The sequence below is a fragment of the Pleuronectes platessa genome, chromosome 1 (genome assembly GCF_947347685.1).
Source record: "Pleuronectes platessa chromosome 1, fPlePla1.1, whole genome shotgun sequence".
NCBI lineage: Eukaryota > Metazoa > Chordata > Actinopteri > Pleuronectiformes > Pleuronectidae > Pleuronectes > Pleuronectes platessa.
The window spans coordinates 7,866,249-7,885,971 of NC_070626.1; the positions used below are offsets into that span (position 1 = coordinate 7,866,249).

Sequence of the window (19,723 nt, forward strand, 5' to 3'; positions counted from 1 at the left end):
CCTTAGATATAAACTTTTTTTTTTAAGTACAAACATCTCACCAGGTTGGCTGCTGGCACTGTGAACTATTAATATCTATAAGTTTATTTCATCAGTCAACCAAACAAAACAATAGAAATGCAAACACAACGTATTGAATGAAAAGGAGCAGAGAGAAGAATAGTATTATATAATCTGCTACACTTTTAAAAAACATTGATTAACAAATAATTCAATAAAATAAGCAATTAAACATAACATCCCCACATAACTTAACTTCCTAGTATGTCCTAGTATGTCCTAGTATGGCTTAACATGTCCTATTATGCCCTCAAGACTCTGGCTTTTCTAGCAGACCACAGCAGATCCTCTTCCCGCTCGTGCAGTGAGTTCCCTGAGCTCAGGTGATCAGCAGCTCGGAGTGCGTGTAGTCTCTCACTCCAACTTCTGTGAACTGCGACTCCCGTCGTTCCTTGCGTCGCAGTGTCAACATGGCGCCTGTCTGCCGGACAAAAGGCGAATCTGTCTGACGGCGGATTGAAACCCAATTAGAAGCAGAGGAGACATTTTGGGAAAAAACTGTCAGTGTCGGTGAGTCCTGGCGCCGCGAGGCAGCAGCTACATGTCGGAGTAAATGCGTGCGGAGGCTCTGGCTCTGGAATATTCAGGTGGGTGAAGCTGCAACTACATCTGTGTTCACTCGGCTCTGCTGTTAGCTCCTGAGACATTTCCCTCTAGACTCACTACTGAAAACTCCTTAAAAAAAAGCAGCCACTGCTGCCGCATCTCACTCGCCGCTCGGCTCCTCTCTACTTCAGCTGCTTCTGTCCGGCTTATCCGGTCAGTCGAATGTCAGGCTGTAATTCGGCTTTCACGTGGTTCACCGGGAACCGTTTAATCAGACACAATGTCAACTTTTCCAGCTTGTCCACAATGTGCGAACCGCAGCGATCCACCGTCTGATTCCGTCGTGTTCGATCATGACGCTGGACTCCAGATGAAGCAGCGATACAATGAGCCAGTGTGTTGTGGGTTGATTGTGTTGGTTTGTAGGATGAACGCCGAATTGAAGAGGAGTTCTTCATTGTCAGCGAAACGTCCTAAGAAACCATCTGTCGTCCATGTCTGTTTTGCTGGAAGAAGGGAAACATTAAAGCCATTACTTTCTCAATGTAATTTGACATGCAAGTGGATGAACTATATACAGATCTGAGTTGGGGGCTACCTTTACTTTAGGGGCCACCACCATGTAGTCTGTGAGCACATGCACCAGCTGCTCTTTTATTGCTGGATTTCACTCTGCACTTATTAAAGTTGTTACTGTAATTATAACTTGTCAGAGTGCTCAGCTGCAGCCAGGAGACAGTCAGTGCCACGTCTGGTTGGGATTTCAGGCAGGTCACCAGGTTCTTTTATAATAATCCTGTTTATCTTTAACATGCTAGACTTGTGTCAGAGGTATGCCTGCCCTTCAGTGGACGTGACATTATATCAGTCTGAGGAGTAAATTAGCTACTGGTTCAGAGTCTTATTCTGAAAGGGATCCTCTCCATGGAGAGGCCAGAGGTCAAGGGCAGCCCCTTCCCTGGAAACATAAGGTTTCAAACTGTTGAAGTATTGCACTGGTTGTGACTTCAGCTTTTGTGGATTGTATATTTTATGTCCATAATGTCCATTCGCCAATGCTTTGTAATTTCCTCTCAAAGACTTCAGCATTGTGAGACCCCACTATCTGATTATTACTAGTCCTTACTCTGTACCAGTCACACTGTAATAACACACAACTCTGACAAAGTGTCAATTGTCATTTACCACAACCAGAACAACTGACATCCATTTAAAACTAGACCATGTGATACATGTTTTTAAAGTTACCAGTCTATTTCTGTCCATTTTAGTTGAGGCTGTCCCTCCTATAACAAAATAAGTAGTAGTAGTCAGTAGAGCACATACCTCTGCTGAGGCCCAGCAGTCCTCTTATGAAATCACATTTACATTCACTACTTTTATTTGGATCTGCACCAAATTACACACACTGATCCAAGAATCCCTCCCTGAGGTATCAAAGACAATGTTGAAAAATGCCCTTTCAATGTTAAAGAAAGTTAGGGGGGAAAACAATTACAATTGTATGGGTTCTCTCCTGGCCCATACCACACCCTTCCAAGTTTCATGGTAATCCATCCAGTAGTTATTGTTTAATCCTGCTAACTAACACACAGACTAACAAATGCAGAAGGGACACTTTACCTCCTTGGTGGAGGCAATAACTGTAAGAAAAAACTAGGACCACTGCTTTTAAAGGTACAGTGAGAACCCTGTCTCGAGCAGAGTAAGTGCGGCCTCCAGAAAGTGACGGTTGATTTAGTATAGCCAGGGTGAGAAACTTTGGTGATCATCAGCTAAGCTTCAGTGACTGGGTCCTGAGTCCAGACAGAAGCGCACAAAGGGAATCTCAAAGTGGTCTGGTAGCTACTGTGGCAAACACTGTATACAAGTCGGTTACCTCCCTTGATTTGGTTGTTTTGATGGAATACACTCTTGTATTCCGGTCTTATGATAAATAATTTGCCCATTTCTTTTTTCAGGACAGGAAGGGAAAAAGTCCAGTTTGCCTCCGAGTCACATGGTGTCATTGTGTCTTGTTACAATAGTTACACCTTTAAGAGGAAAGTTGGTTTCCTGCCAGTGTGGCTGGTAGAGACGGTAACCTTGCAGATAAATTAGGCCAAACATTGTTGCTTTCGCCCCGCGGCTGTACTGAGACGTCCCACCCTGCTCCTGTTGCATTAGGATGTGCTCTACTTCTACCGCACTCTACTGAAAGTATGCAAAAACACAACCAAATCAGTGAGATACTGTATAAGTTAGCATGTGTTAACCAATCATCAAGTCAAGCAGTTTTCTTGCTGAGTTTTGTCACACATTGTTCAAGTTCAAGGCCTAGTGGACTATTTAAAGATGGTGACTTGTGTACAGCTGGTTGTCTCTGTTTGCAGCGGTCTACTGTAAACTCTAAAGGCTGGAGGTGGAGCTTATTTCTCCGAATTTATGAGAATTAAGTTAATTCTACTTAATGTCAAAAAGCCTGGAGCCATTAATCACGAGTGTCATAGAATGTCTTCAGCATAGCATAGTTCAAATGAGATTTTCACTGTTATGTGTTTCAGTCCCATTTTCTCAGTGTTTTGTCCGTCACCCTCTGCTTGTCTTAGTTTGAGTTTACATCATCTACAGCACTGCTGGTTTGTAAATAATGGAATGAAAACATTTAAGAGCTGGCGTTAAGGTGCCAGCCACTGACCAGTCATTATTCCCGATCTCATTTACTTCATATTATGTATCTGATAACATCACCTGAAATGTAGCTGGTGTTTCCCATTGCTCTAAGTCACCTTTGAGATGTTGGAAGTTCATTTGATTGGACATGGTTTAGAAATGCACTCATCTGTCTATACAGCGTTAGTAGTTGATAAAGACATGTCTTCTGCACAGTTGTCTGATGATGATATTGATGATGGCTGAAAAAATGAACTATAGCCTCAGTTGTTCTTACATATGAGTTTATTATGATATGGATCAGTTGACAGAGAAGATTCTCGATCTAACTAACATGCATAGAGTCAAACCAAAAAGCTAAATGAGTACAGCAGATGCCTCAAAGTATTATACTCTGGAAGGAAAAAAAGATATTAGCCTGCGTCACCTCGGTCCCCCCACAGACTCGAGGTCTGCCTTATCTGGACACACAAACGGGCTGGCATCTTCCTTACACAGGCATTGTAAATCCTACAAAGGATCTCATATACTGATATACCTAGTTGGGTTCAGGCCGTGTATAATTCACAAACACTTGTACAGATCATTATGATGTACAAGAACCATACAATACATTCCTCACAGGCTGTGGCAAGAACCACGCAAGTTCTCTCAAACCAAAATCCAGAATGGCAACCTGAGCGTCATGTCTCGACACAGTCTTGGTTTCATTAGACCAGCAAATCTTGTTTCTCACACACTGAGAGTCTTGAAAACATCAAGTAGATGTTAATACCTACACTCAGGAGAGGCCTCCATCTGAACACCCTGTCATGAAGCCCAGATCAATGGACTACTACACTGATGGTTACCCTTTTTGAAGTGTCTCCCATCTCTACCCAAAAGTCTCTCCGGAGCTCAGCCAGAGAGACTTCGGTGTTCCTGGTTACCTCTCGCTCATCTCTCAGTTTGGCCGCTGGTTCCAAACATCTTCCACTTAAGAATCATAGAGGCCACTGTAGATCTAGCAAACCTTCAATGCTGCAAAAATGTTTTTGTGGCCTTTCCCTGATCTGTGCCTCGACTCAATCCTGTCTCTGAGCTCTGCGGCCAGCTCCTTTGACTGTGTTGTTGCTCTGATATACATTGTCAGCCATGAAACCTCAGTTGTGTGCCTTACTAAATCATGTCCAGTCAAATTAATTCTCTATAGGTGGGCTCCAATCAAACATCTCAGAGATGATCGAGAGAATTATAAGGAACCTGAGCTAAATCCCATGTGTCATTCTTATGTCAATGTGATAATCTAGCTTTTCTATGGTTTTCTCTTTTGTCAGTGAGGGGTATTGTGTGTATGTACATGTCTGGCGTCTAAAAGTTAAGACACAACTTAAGGCCAATCCTTTTGATCAGTTAAATGTACATTGTCTAAAATAGCTAGGTGAATCGTTTTACCATGATTTTGTCGCTTTGATATCGATCCTGTTTATCAGTCTAACTGTCTAATAGTCTACAGTATGACTCATCCTCTGCAGCAGAGACACAAAGTATGGTGCTTGGCTGCCTGAAATGTAAATTTTTCTTGGCATTTTTCCAGACACACACACACGCAGTAAACCTCACCCTCCCTCTCTATAAGTGTTGACATGTCTGCTGACTTTGATTCTTTGTCCTGTTTTTTCTTCTTGGCTCCAGAAAGAAAAGCACAGAGACAGATGTGCTACATCATTTGTCTGTTTATCTCCTTCTTCCTCACTTCACTTCACTTCAGTGACTATGATTATGTACCTTTTTTAGAAATGATATTTAATAAAAAACTTCAGTTCAGTGACCATGATTATGAAATTACATTACATTACAGCACATTTAGGAAAAAATGGCATGTCGGAAAAAATGACAGTAAAGCAAAAACCACATACAATTACAATTCAGCATTTTTTTGTCTGCAGCACCATGTCGGTAACATGATGTGATTACTGGGGTTAAAAACATCCACTGTAATAACATTCTTATTTAACCTAGAGGAATGCACTTCAGATCTGGATAGCAGCTGCTGCGCTCTGTCTTCTCGTGTGTGTGTTGTAAATCTGCAGACAGGAAGCTAGCAGACGTGACTTTGCCTCATTTTACCATGTGATCGTCTCCTTGCCGGTGCTTTCGGGGATGTAAAGCTTAACAGATTAAGCAAATCCAAAGTTACATATGTAATTGAATCCCTTCAATTATAATCCCACTAATTAAAAATTCTGTCATCAAACCCCATTTTGATAAAAAAAAATTACATTCATATTCTTTAATCTCCTCTGCCGTGTGTAGTAATATTCATAGGGGCCAATGTGTGATTTATATCACACACAAGACATTTCCTGAAAACAATGCATGCAGCAAACGTGACATGAAAGATGAAAGCCTCTGCATACCTGCATTTCACACAATGCGTAAAATTACTCCTCTCTTTTCCAGTCTCCTTCGTTTCAAATCAATGTGATGCTTCATGAATTCCTCCTCATAGAGTTCCTGTCCTCTGTGGTATTTTCTTTTTCTGTATTGAAACCTAAAGGCTCCCTCTGGACCTCTGTTGTGAAAAATCTAATGTTATGTTTACATGCAGTGTTTGTCATCCATGTCTAGAAATTTGCATAATAAATCTTTATTTAATTCAAAAATGTGTCATTTTTAGATATTGCCTCTACATTTATTTTTACGTGGTCCTGCTTCTCTTATAGCAGCGATTCCTTGCCTGGCATCAATCATTGGCCCTTTTTCTTCATGAAAGCCAAATTTTAAATTAAAAGATCGGAGATATCCATCTAATATACAACTAGGCGTACACATTTACCTTATAAACTACGCTTAGTCCAGTCTTTTTGTGTTTTATTTTCTGTGTCATATAACTGCATGCATTTAATAATGTTAGGAACAGTTAAATACACTGTTCTAATAACTTCTAATGTTTTCTGTTAACCAGTTATAACCTACATTTGACTATTTATCCTTCTACCCTAATGTTTATTGGGTCATGGCTGAGATAGAATATGTGACTTCGCCCTTTATACATTAGTATCTCTCTTCTTCTTCTTTTGTTCAGGTTTAAGTGTCTCACCGGTTACCTTTATCTATATAGTTACTGTCTCATCTGCATGTTTAAGCAATATTTTATTTTCCCTCTTAGACAAATCACCAGCCAGCTGATCTGAAGAATACTACATCAGATGCTCTTTTTTTTTTTTTTCTAAATCTATATCTTCATTACAATTTTGTTAAAATATTTTTGGGAGACTTCAAGATTACAAGATTTTGGAGATGTTGTGTGTTTATGACTGTGTCAAGCATAGAAATGAATGGATGTGCTCCGACACCAACCTGTTTTGCTCTGATAGGATTTTGTGCTCTTCAATACATGTGGTTTCCTACTGCGAAGTGTTAAAAAGTGAGACAGTCAATCTTCTTTGGTATTAATGTTGTTGTTGTGATGTCCTTCAGGATGTTCCAGCAGGGTGAAGAGCCTCGTTTCACCATCGAGCAGATCGACCTCCTCCAGAGGCTCAGGAGAACGGGGATCACCCAGGCGGAGGTTCTCCATGCCCTGGAAACCCTGGACCACCTGGACCGGAAACATGGACATAAGTTGAGCCACAAACCTTCCTACATGCCTCCCTCGTCTTCTTCCAGCACCGTCGCTGCCTCTTCATCCATGACTTCCGCTGCCACTCAGACAAGCTTTCCTGACAACCAACTTTCCATGTCACCCAACAATAACTTCGACACCACCTCCCTGCCTCTGCCGGTTCCAGCAGCCTCACCTGTCGTTATGGCGGCGGTGGCTCAGAACGGCCTGGTTGGCGTCAGCAATGGGAGGCTGTCACCGCCGCGGTTTCCTCTCGGCGTGGTTGGCGGCAGTGTGACTGCACCAGGCTACGGGTTTGAGGCCAGTGAAGAGGACATAGATCTTGATGAAAAGGTGGAGGACTTTATGAGGTAAGAGCAGACCAGACTTGTCTTAACTTGGACTGTTCTTAGGCCAGGACTGACTAAACCAATATGAACCAGGTCCACCTGCTGACCAGCCCATTACACATCAAAAAAAATGAAGCCACCAAAGATGATGGTTATAAGTTGTTTTCTAACATAATGTTGGTTTTACAACAGATACGGCTTCAATGATCAGGACTAACTTGGTTGTTTGGCAACTGTATTTCTTCTTTTAATTGACCTCTTGTAATAAAGCAGCTTGTCCTCTTCCTTGAGCTTTACAAACTGATGTTTCCTCCCCCAGTGGAGAAGTCAGCTCCACACGTGGCTAAACAAAGGATAGACCAGCATTCCACTGGTCAAACATAATGACAAAGTAATGGACATTATAGAGGAACGCTTTACCTCAGTGTACAATCCAGCACTGATGGGGTAGAAATCCAGCTAGGCCGTTTGTTTTATACGGTAGAGATACTTGCTGCATTCTGCATTGAGCCATTATTTGTTAAGTCAGTAGCTGCTAAAATTTGATGCTTGTTTATATGAGGAGATACGGTAGAGATGCTCCTAGCTCCCCAAAAGAATGGTGTTTTTGTTAATCCTTTTTTCCCCTGAATAAGGTAGAAGTAAATTTGTGTTCCTCGTTTTCTTCCAGAAAGGAAGAACTCAAACATTCTACATAACTGTTTTTGTATTCTAAACCTGTAGCACCTTATATTGTGATGTCACTTTTGCTTTTGTGTTTTCTGTTATTGTGTTTGTGCCATCATGGTTTTATGTCTGATTTCTAATATCTGTACAATAATGAGAGTTAGTCACACTGGTTTTTACCGTACACAACCAAAACATGGACACAACAGCTGAGAAAAAGCTTCAGCTTCAGTGTGAACAGCTGAAGCTTCTTAGTTACTGGTGAGATGTCAGTTGTAAACAAAGCGATTGGGGCAGCAAAAAGACCATAAACACAAACTAGATTACACTAGTTGGCAAACTACCAAGAACCTTGTTGCTGACGGCATAAAAAAAGACTCTGAACTTAGAGCACAGCAATAACTGGACAACCACGACTAATCAGTGTGGAGAACTATGATTATTCCAATAACGACGTGTATGTGGTATTTGAACCACATTACAACATATAAGTCCTGACACAAGAGAGCAGGTGTTAATACAAAAATCCTGATGATGATGACTGCTTATAGCTCACACTGAATGTGAATATGATACGAGTATTACTGTCTACAAACACAGAGACTGTACACACACTCACACACCCTCACACACCCTCCAGTGCCTCATTTGTAGTCTGCAGCCAGACAGCAGCAATCATTGTTATTGATCTGAATGTGTGTGAAGATGAAATCAAAGCAGAAAAGCAGAGAATATTCCAACAGAATCAGGTTTAAATTCCTGCACATGTTCTGCTGCAACAGATACTGTCGTCCACACACTGTGACTCACAGTTACAGCTGGTTAGAGCAGAGTGACTGTTGTGTTATGCATTGTGTTTCTGTAATGTTGCCATTTATTACACTCTGTGTGAACACTATTCTCTCTGTGCTTGTAGAAGGGACAGCTCTTTGATCAAAGAGGAGATTAAGTCCTTTCTGGCAAACAGGCGGATTTCCCAGGCCGTGGTCGCTCAGGTAACGGGTGAGTATCAGCTTCATCTGTACTTTGAAAACCAGGCCCATTAAATCACTACCAGAGCAGCATGGTGTATCAGCAAGCATCCAGCCAACTGAGGATTCAGATCTGACGCTGCTCCTCTTCCTCCCAGGGATCAGTCAGAGTCGGATCTCCCATTGGCTCCTGCAGCAGGGATCTGACCTCAGCGAGCAGAAGAAACGAGCCTTCTTCCGCTGGTACCAGCTGGAGAAGACTAACCCGGGTAACACCACTGCCCATCTCCCACATAACCTTGCCCCTTCTTCCACTTGTGAACACTGCTGACTTCAGTTAAAGTTTCTTAACACTGACTGAGCACAAAGTCTTTCACTAAAAGCTGCTCTCAGACAGGCACTGAAACATAACTTTCCAGAGGGGCTGTATGTGAGAACGCAAATGTCTGAGTCTGTTGATCCAAACAGTCTGTGGAGTTTTTACTAGGTGTGTCCTAGTTAAAGCTCTGGAGAATGTGCTAGTGAGTCCATGTGAGAATACAGCAGCAACGTGTCATGTTTCTTGTAGGCGACAGAAGAAAACTGAAGAGGTGCTGTACGTGTAGAGGACTCAGACATAGATTTCAACTGGGAAAGATGAGATTTGAGAGCTTTATGCGATAAGGGCCAACCCTTATATTATGTTCTGCCTCCAGTATGATCTACCCCTGTGCCCCCCCTCGCCTGAATGTCCCAGAGATTTGCCAATGTCCTGCTGCATTCCTCATATGTGAAAGCCAAAGTCCAGATAATGTATGGACATTGTCTGGACTGTCTGAAAACGGCTATAGTGAGAGAAAGGGATGGTTAATCTGTAAAAAGCAGAGTTTATTTTTGGACAATTCATGTCCTCTGCACATTGTCATTGTGTCCTTGAGTAGGACCCTGGACACCCTGTTCTGTCATCAGCGCAGAAAATAAATGTTGTTCCTCAGCTCACTGGTGTTCAAAGCTATGACTGCAATATGAAGATAAAGAGAGAGAGAGAGAGAGATATTCTTTAGCTTTAATTTAGAGGATACAAGACATGAAGACAGAATGAACGTCAAAACAGTTGTAGATAATTCAAGGAAAATAAAATGTAAATAAAACCCAGTTAAATAGGAAACTAAATAAGAGTCTGAAGAATGAGATCAGTGAATAAAGTAATAAGTAGACGTTGAGATAGAACAGTACATACACATAGAGTCGCAGATGTAATGTTTTATTAAAAGAAACAAAAGCAGTGGCATATGTTTGCGTTTTTTTATGATCATCTTGAGATTTTACTCCTCAGAAAAAGAAAGCTGTTTTGCTGTCATTGAACAATGAATACATTGTGTCAAGCTGAGTGGAATGTAAAGTATGAAAAGAGAGAACAGTCTTACTGAAGTGAGTCTGTGTGTCTTCGCTTGGAAAATAAAGACTGGAGTGATGCTTTAATAATAACCCCTTCTGTACATCAGGATGTGACGGGTCACTCTTTACTCTTTACAATGTGATGCTGACATTTAAGTCTAAGTTATATATAAGTTTGCAATATACAACAATTTCTTTTCATGATTATAAGTTAGATGTGCAGTATTTTTAGGTGGAGGAACTGAATGTATAAGTTTATAAAAACTAGCTGCAGGGATTTTAAAGTGACTGTGAACTCAGAAGCAGCTTGGAAAAAGACACATCATCACTCCACCTTAGTTTGATTGCTTACTTTCACTCAACTCCTTGATCCCATAGACATTCAGGAAAGTTAGGCTTATATTGCTTTTTTGATAGAAAAAACCGTTTGTCCCAAAGATATTTATTAGTGACTGATTATAGGAACGTAAAAACGGAAATTCCCAAAACGACTTTTTCTCTTCAACCAAATCACACATGTTCAGGCTTTTCTACAGGATCTTCTAGTGTAATATTTCTTCAGCCCCTTTTTCTTCACAGATCCTCCCACTTAAGAGACCTCGGTTCTGAAAGTGACTATATATTACATTTTTAATGGAGTAATGTATTTGTGATTTGAGGTGCCACTCTGGCCATGCGAGCTGCCCCACTGGCTCTGGAGGACATGATGGAGTGGCAACAAGCTCCGCCCCCGTTTGGCGCTGCCCCTGGTGGCTTCCGTCTTCGGCGAGGGAGCAGATTCACCTGGAGGAAGGAGTGTCTGGCTGTCATGGAGAGGTGAGGAGGAGGAGTGGTGAGGAAGGGTGGATGGACTGGAGTGTCATGGTCGATTTTTTGATTGGCCTTGTAATTATAACATGGAATTGTGTGTGTTTCACAGCTACTTCAGTGATAACCAGTACCCTGATGAAGCCAAGAGAGAGGATATCGCCACTGCCTGCAACGCCGTCATTCATAAACCAGGTAGATTATAGACTAAACAAACTTTGACTTGATCCATCTGAACTTTTATTGACTCACAAATACAAAGTAAGCAGTTACATCTTTTTATTGACTGAGAGGACAAGGGTTCATTGTGTTGCTCATCTGTGATAACAAGTCAAGCAGGCGCAGGGTTCAAATGCAACTTCATGCATATTTGTTCCAAATAGCTACTTATGAATTATATATTTGATGGAGGATATGTCCACTGAGCATCAACATGCCTTTAATAATGCTGCTATACAATCCAGTAGCCAATCAGATTTAACTTTAGCCTCAGGATGCCCTCAAGTTCGGCCTGTAAAGTTGATTACGAGGCCAAAACACTTGATAACGCTAATAGTACACAGTTATGTCCCTAACACCTGCTGGTGGCCACTAACACCGGCTAACATCTACTGGTAGCTGGTAACTGAAATTGTGCAAATGTACAGTGGCTTTTCAACATATTGTCCTATATTCTAAATTATTAAGTGGAAATATATGATAATGAAACAATTGGCTTGTGAAGGGGAACACAGGACAAACATGTGGTGTTCTCTCTTCCCTGCCCAGTACTGAGACTGAGCAGAAAGTCTGGTCACGATTTTAAAAGTCAACATATACTTAAATGTCATCCAGTTACTTTAGACTTCTTACCATTGTCAAGGTGAGTACAACTGTCTTAACACATAGAATTGATTCTGTTTTATTGGGTTTTTAACAACTTTATGTTATTTAAACCATGTGTGTGTTTGTGTGTGTGTGTGTGTGTCACAGGAAAAAAGCTGACTGATCTGGAGAGGGTCACATCTCTGAAGGTCTACAACTGGTTTGCCAACAGACGCAAAGACATCAAGAGGCGTGCCAACATTGGTAATGTCTACCTGTGTTTGTGTGTGGTGACTGTAGTTATAATCAGTGGGACTTTAGAACTCAGCATGACGAAGGTACTTGGAAACGTAATGCATGTTATCTTAAATGCTGTGCTGAGGTCTCAGATAGTCTCTAAATAAATCAATAAACGCACATGAAGGAGCGTTTTCTCTTTAACTCACATCTTTGTTAACCAACTTTTTGACTCTAGACCCACACCTTCTCTACACAAAACAATGCAACACAGCTGTAGAATCTCACACAAACCCGGGTATCAGTGACACACACATATTTTTAACCAGCAGGTGCATCAGCAAGATGATATTCTGCTGTAGAAGAGCAGCTTCTGAATGCATCAGTGTGTTGTTGATGCAGGTCGATATGCTATGATCAGGTTTGTGTTTTTGAAGAAGCAGCCATCTTGGAGAGTCACGGCATCGAGGTTCAGAGTCCTGGAGGTCAGTCCAACAGCGACGAGGTGGATGGCAATGACTTCCCTGACCAGGTGAAGTACACGTAGATTCATTTACACCCAACAGCTTAGATGTGTAATTTTAATTTTTTACCAATGTTATAAAATGTATCAAGTTAATGGTTAAACATGGATCATAACACCACCTAAGCCATTCTCAACAGTACATGCACCTTTATAAAATCTACTTTTGTTTTTTTTATATTTACAATGTTTGTCTGTTTTGAATACATTAAGTAATTTCCCCCTGATCTTTCCAGAGACTCGGTATGGTTTGCAGTAAAAACATAAAGCATTCATTGACATCACTACCATTATGGATATGTAGTTATAAAGTCACAGCATTGTGATACTGTTTATCTGCCAGTATGAGGATGTGGTCATTGTATAGCCTGCTTGCTGCTCTGTTACAGGGATGTGAGGTTTCTTTATTTGACAAGAGAGCTTCGGCCAGGCAGTTTGGGTTCAGCAGAGCCGACCTCTCATCTCCAACCCAGGTACAGCCCGACTACAACCACTGTCTTCCACAATGCAAACTGAGTTTTCGTCTCTGGCCACTTCCTACTACCACGTTTTTGTTTTAAAACGCATCAACTCTGCTGCTGTTCATAATACTCCAGAGTTTTAGAGCCACTAACAAGGAGAAGTTTGGAAACGCTCGTTTTAGTTTGGAACCCACAGGGCTGTTCACCAGTCTGGACAGGCAGAAACGCAGATGCTTGGAAACGGCGGTCACAACGTTGGTTGAGCTAATTCATCAGGCTCCTATCACATGTGACCCCCTTCTGAGTGAAAACCACCAGCCTTCTCCTCATCTATCAGTAGAGAACACAACATGGAAAATCAATACAAATTGTTGCTGACCCTGTTTTTTTTTGACAAACAGATGTTGTGCTGTAAAATTCTGCATTTTACAATGATAGAGCTGCTTACATGCGTAGGTAGGTATATAGCACATGCACGTCTTCCTGTTTACACTGGCATGTGCATACCGAGTGTACGTGAGAGGTCATGTGATATGCATTTTCAGCCATGTTAGTATGGACGGGAATTAAACTTGATATTTAGCCAAAATGCTTGTGTGGACAGAGATCGTTTTAATTTTCAAACGAAAACTTAGTTGTACAGATGTAGCCTTAGAGAGGAGGGTTTATCTACAGGAAAAAGTGTGGATTCAAATTAAAAAACAAACATAGATTGAGCCAAAAGTCATTCTCTCATCTTCTCCCTGCTCAGGTTCCCACACTGCTCCCCAGCTGGTTCTCCGCTCTGAGTAGAGGAAGCTTGTCTGTACAGAGGGGCACCTCTCTGATTGGCCGCTCCCTAGTGACAGGGACGGGTCCTCAGGCAGAAGGATCCAGATTGACAGGCGTGTCCTGGTCTCCGCCGTCCCCTTCTCTCCAGGACGAACCCACCATCCACAGCGTGCTGTCCGAGCCCCAGGACCCCATCGGGTTGGAGAAGGCTGCCAATCGGGGGGAAGGGGCGGGCTGCAGCGTGGAGAATGATATCAAGACGGAAATGCTTGAGGATGACTGAAGAGGGTGGTTGATACTGGAGTTGTCAGAAAACAGGTGTGTTAATATGCAAGCGGATTTTATAGGAATGTAATAAGTGGAAAAAAATGACCAAAAGTCGTGTAAACGCCAACCCTGAGATACCTCCCAACCCTACCTCCAACCATCAACCTGCTCTGCTATGCTCGTATAGGCATTACTAGTGTATTATAACAATGACAATAATAATAACGATTAACTTCTATTTGTCAAAGTCCTCGTCAGATGACTGTGGAATATTTCAAATGCCTTCATAACAAGAAAATCAAATAATGAAAGAGAAATAAATGACAAATCACTCAATTATGAGACAGAAAATTCAGAGTATCATCAAAAGTAACGTGTGTTGTTTTGCACATTATTATTTGTTATTTAGGCATTTTTAATCCTCCATAGAAGACACTGACTTAGTAACAGGACTTGATGTTTTAGGCAGATTTCCTTGATAATCTGCATTTTTACAGACACTGTATTCATCACGGGATTCAAAAGATTTCAGGGTCTTGCACTGTGATCACAACACAACTGAACAGCCTCAAAAAACGAAATACATGAATTTGACAGTTAAGTTCATTTTAACTGCTTGTTTTAAAAATCCGAGTTATGTAAATCATGTCATCACAGTTGATTACATTTCACATTCGCTGTTGATTCCTTCCAGTGAGAAGAACAGCAGAATAAGCTTAGTTTTTTTTTAAGTCAAGGTCACGTTACAGCTTAAGATGACTAAAATGACCAGTTCCTCTGTCCCCCCACCCTGATGAAATAAGCTCAACATATGGAAGCAAAGAATGGGTACAATCATTTTAATTTGAACACATTTTTTTCCAATGTATGGTCACAAACTCCGATATATCTCGAGCTGTCCAGGTTTTCAGTCACTTGTCTGAGCTGCTCTTCCTTGAACGACAAACAACATGTAACACAACCTCATTGCTTTGTCTTGGCTGCTTGAATTTGAGTTTCTGTTTTGAAATATGTGTAAAAAAATCAAAAGGTGCTTTTTGGTGCTAAAGTGATTGATTTAGATACAACGAAAGAAAATAACCCTAAGGACTCTATGGAAAATGAACAAGCCTTTATTAGTGTGGCTAATGCATGACAAAGATAGAAATAACCCTACATATTGCTGCACAGTAGCTTGTCGACCAGATTGCTAAAAGTTTTTTAAATCTTTGCCATGAATTAGTAAAGGCTTTTTTTATTTGTTCACAGCAAGTGTGGAAGTGAAAATGGGCAACTGGAATTTTTCATTTTATGAAATAATGAGTGATCTTTTTTAGAATTTTAAGAATTCTTTTCAGGTTTCTCCAATTTACATTGTAGAAAATAATATTTTCTACTAAATTTCACAACTCAAAATGAGCTACTGAAATTAAAAAAAAGAAATTCAAGCCCCATGAGCAGCACCTTACTTCAGGCGGTAAAGCTGAATGACCCTCAGTAGAGTGCATACCTCATTGCACACACTCCTGATGCCTGATTTTCCTCATTAAGATCCATGACTTGTCCAGTAGAAATTGCTAAAATTGGTGAAAAAAAATCCTACAATTTCAAAGAAAGTAGGGAAAAAAAGATCCTGATCCTAACAAAGTTAGTAGTTGCTTTTTCCCCAACCCATAACACATCCTTCCACCAAGTTGTGTAGTAATCCGTTCAGGTGTTTTTGTGTAATCCTCTTTACAAACAAACAAACAAACAAACAAACCAATGCCTGGGGTGGAAACATAACCTCCTCTGGCGGAAGTGATTCAAATTGTTATCGCATCTTTGCTTCCATATCAATATCAAATGATTACGAAAGAAAAAGTGACTCAACACAAATGTCACATGTCGCCAAATACAGATTTGTGTAAAAACTAGAAATGTGAGTGTCCAGACGATCAAGTGTTTTCTATTCATTTGTGCCCTGTTCCGTGTCGGATGCTCAGGCAGAATGAATGATCACTGTGAGATCATCTATAATCAATAGAATCAGCTGGGAGGGTTCAACAGTTTAATCAAACTGTTTAGATATTACAGATTCAAGTGTAAAGTGAATACGTGAATATAAAAGAGGCGTATGTACGCATACGTACACACATACGTATATACAGTCTATATATGATATAAACTGTGAGGGTATGTGTATGTGTGCCCCGATCCATTTCTATTTACAATATATAAACATATTAGCTTCTAAGGAGAGAAACTATCAATATGACTCTTTGTTGTTGGCAGAAGGTGAGTGAAGCATTAGCCAAAGTATTAAGTTGAAAGTTTCTGTATTTCCTGAGTGTATGATAGTCCTGGATGGAACTATGTATTAGAGATATGCTAATCAATGATGCATCAGATGTGTCACATTATAGCAAAGCTAACTGCATCGTGTTCCTCTGTAGGTATATCTGTGTTCGTGCCCGATATGCCATGTGTTCTAAACACACATGTTCACGTTTCAACTCAGTTTTCATTTCAAATGACACTTTATTGGATAAATGTCATGGTGCTTAAGAGTCGCTGCTCGTCCAACACTTCATGGTCCGTGTCAGTGACGGAACACAGAGCCAGAAGGAAAAAAAAGATTAGGGAAACTGAGGTTGTTCCTCAGAAAGCTAAGAGTTAGATTCTTTACAGACGACCACAACGAGAAGTCGTCTTTATCTGAAATATAAATGTTTGATCATACGAGTCACATCTAGAAATATTTATCCCCAGTACAGCCGCTGTAGAAGTCCCATCTGTTCTCTGCTTTACAACAAAATCCTCATGGGTCCTTATTTAGGGTTAAGCCCTTTAGACCTGAGTCTAACTACTGGTTGGATGAGAGAATACTAAATAACTAGCAGGAGACATTGTTATCTCATCATTATTCATCCCACTTGTTTGTCCCACGATATTCATCTCATCCAAAACACTTTTGTTTGGGTAAGATTGCAGATGTGTTTGCCTTTGATGTCACAGTGCTAACCACTGCCCCCCTGTGTCCCCCAGCAAGCATTCATATTATTTCTATAATCATACAATCTCCCATATAATCCACTAACATCTGGTTTCTGCAGTGTGAATGGATACAATCAGCATTCACTCCCTGGTCAAATTACTCTGCAGTTTAATCGGTTCTGACTCCAATCGGTAGTGACGGAGACACTTTGGTGAACTCGCTAATTTGGCCACACAGCAAGTGAGAGAGCGCCTCAGTTGTTGGTGCCCTCCTAACTTCAACAATGACTCATTGGGGGAAAACAACAGAAAAAAAACTCCTGTCAATGGGAAAATTGATTAAATTAATTAAAAGATTTTAATGATGCTGATTATCAGTCAACTTCAGCAGCTGATCTTTGATAATTGTGTTGTTATTAGTGTAGTCAGCTCTTCTGTTTCATTGTGTGACAGCTGGTAGAAGGAGCGGTCTATCTTTAGTACGTCAGCTGTGATCCAGCTCCATGGAGCCATGTCCCTGACGTGACATTAGTTATTCAGCACATGAGATGTACTGGATGATTTTAAGTTAAAGTGCCTTATTTTTTACAGTGTACAGGATCAGTGCAGGTCGGAGGTCTCCTACAGCGGCTGTAAACACATGACTAATGCTAAGCTAAGCTACATATGAACAGTGAAGTGGCTTCATCGTTGTTGATCACCAGGTGCTTTACAGGCTCAGCTACTAGTTCAGAGTTAAACACTCGACACATATACCTCACTAACAATCAAACTACCCCCCTAAGCTACAGTATAAGCTACACCTCCTCCGCAGCTGCTGTAATGTGAATCACCGCCCGGGCCGCTGCGGATTAAAGAAGCTGTAAAGACAGCGCACGCTGGCTAATAACAAACTTCAGTGTCCTTTTTAAAGGGAAATTCCCTCAAACTCGAGCCAATAAATATTCATTTGGAAAGTAAAGGGAAGTTCCACTCCAGAAAAAAAACATATATTTGTTCATCAGCTCAGAGTCCATGGAATAAATGTATAATAGTTTATTTTGCTCCTCATCCTGGTGGAGTCCCAACACGTCGTCAGTGTTGGCCTCAGACTGAGCGTCTGAGAAAGTGTTAAACTTAGTGGTGGAATGTCTCTTAGTTGTGCGGCAGCAGAGCTGTCCTGGTGTCTTTGCTTTAAGCAGTTAGACTCTGAGGCATCACTTATGTAGCTGTGTCATCAATATATGATTATTTACACCAAAAATATCAAACCAACCCCTCCCAGGGTTGGAAATGTTTTTTTTTCTTCTTTTGAGTCTGCCAAGCAGAAGCCTTTCTGAAGTGAATCTGTGGATTCATTTGAGACAAAGTGCTGTTCTGAGATTATTTCAGCATTTGAAATGCTTTAATTTGCTGCCTTCATGGTCTTATCGTGAAGTTGTACTTTAGAATTCTGATGCAGGAAATTGAAAGATTGTCTGTATCCTTGTTTTTGTGTCATTATAGAGCCAAGAAATCTGAAAGCAAAAATTTAAAACAAAAGATTTGACACGCATGCATAATGAGAAACCATAAACTAAATGAAACTGTAAATGAAAACCTGAGACAAGCTGCCGTCTTTTTTTGTTGCTGTTGAAAGTTGTTGCTTTCAGATTTCTTCCTGCCTTGTTTTGTTGCACATGTTCTGTAGGTGGGTTTAATCCACCTGCGTTAATGTACATTTCAACATAAAAAAAAATCTCAATCTATAAAATTGAAAATGTCTTTTCATATAATAAAAAAGTTATATCATATTATATTTCCCTTTAAAACTCTAAGCATTTTGCTCTTCCAGTCATGCTCCAGTCCGCAGTGCGTTGTCTCTGACGACAGCGCGTTTTCTTCTTCTCTGGTTTAAATGCAGTTCTATCTTCAGCCTTCATTCCTCTGTTGCCTTTCTGTTTTGTTTTTAAACGGCGAGCATCCTTCACTGCTGAATCAGATCAGGGCCTGGAACATGTGTACGTGTGTCCAGGCATTCACTGTTTCCCGATCACATTCATAATTACCCATTGTTGTCTATTTCTCAATAAACACAGCAGAGTAAATATGTACTGGATCTGAGATGTCCTCACTGGCTCCCAGTAAGGCAGACTGGGCTGTAGAGGCTCCATCTGATCTGAAATCTGCTGCCTGAACTTTAATTTTACTGGGAAAAAGACAGTTATTGTGAAAGCATCCAGCTATAAAACGTGGATGTTACCCCTTTATGTTCGCTTATTCAACCAATGACTGGAAATGCGACTAACACATTTTATCTGCTATTTCATTCTTGGAAATAAACTCTTGAATAATTCTGTGTTAGAAGAAAAGTATGGAACCCTCAGCAGGATGTTTGTTGTAGCATTTTGAAGCTGTTTGTTTGTTCTTTAGAATCCCCTCTCGTTCTCTTCTATTTCAAGATTTAGTGCCTTTTTTGGACGGTAGACTGTTCTGTAATCGCTATGTAGAAGATCTACATATGCCTTTTGTTACTTTTTCATCTGTTGGATAAACCTTATTTGTTATTTTTAAGGTGTGTTTTTTTGATATTATATTTACAAGGGAATAAAAACTGATCAGTCCACACAGTGTGTCTTGGTTTGTCCTGTTCACATACATCAGCTGCTCATGGAAATGAAGTCTGTTCCAGCACGTCTCGTAGAATATGTAAAGGATCAGCTGGAGCTGTG

General features: G+C 40.7%; 1 protein-coding gene across 3 annotated transcripts; it reads left to right on the top strand.

Moving 5' to 3' along the window:
* The first annotated feature begins 460 nt into the window (after nt 1–460).
* On the top strand, nt 461–19,619 carry LOC128438412 (homeobox-containing protein 1). Of its 3 annotated transcripts, none has more exons than XM_053420986.1 (10): nt 461–647; nt 6,721–7,215; nt 8,777–8,862; nt 8,990–9,100; nt 10,868–11,024; nt 11,128–11,210; nt 11,988–12,083; nt 12,494–12,588; nt 12,969–13,052; nt 13,792–19,619. In XM_053420986.1, the coding sequence occupies exons 2-10, from the start codon at nt 6,722–6,724 to the stop codon at nt 14,092–14,094; spliced, it is 1,509 nt and encodes a 502-aa protein (XP_053276961.1). In that variant the 5' UTR covers nt 461–647; nt 6,721; the 3' UTR covers nt 14,095–19,619. The 3 variants fall into 3 exon arrangements, with proteins under 3 accessions (XP_053276961.1, XP_053276969.1, XP_053276977.1); XM_053420994.1 differs by having other exon boundaries at nt 12,497–12,588; XM_053421002.1 differs by having other exon boundaries at nt 12,500–12,588.
* The last annotated feature ends 104 nt before the right edge of the window (nt 19,620–19,723 follow it).

Excerpts from the sequence above, each read along its gene's own strand:
- LOC128438412 (XM_053420986.1), top strand. The coding sequence starts at position 6,722 with ATGTTCCAGCAGGGTGAAGAGCCTCGTTTCACCATCGAGCAGATCGAC. Across the intron at positions 11,211-11,987 it reads CGCCGTCATTCATAAACCAG|GAAAAAAGCTGACTGATCTG; the intron begins GTAGATTATAGA and ends TGTGTGTCACAG. Across the intron at positions 12,084-12,493 it reads CAAGAGGCGTGCCAACATTG|AAGCAGCCATCTTGGAGAGT; the intron begins GTAATGTCTACC and ends GTGTTTTTGAAG.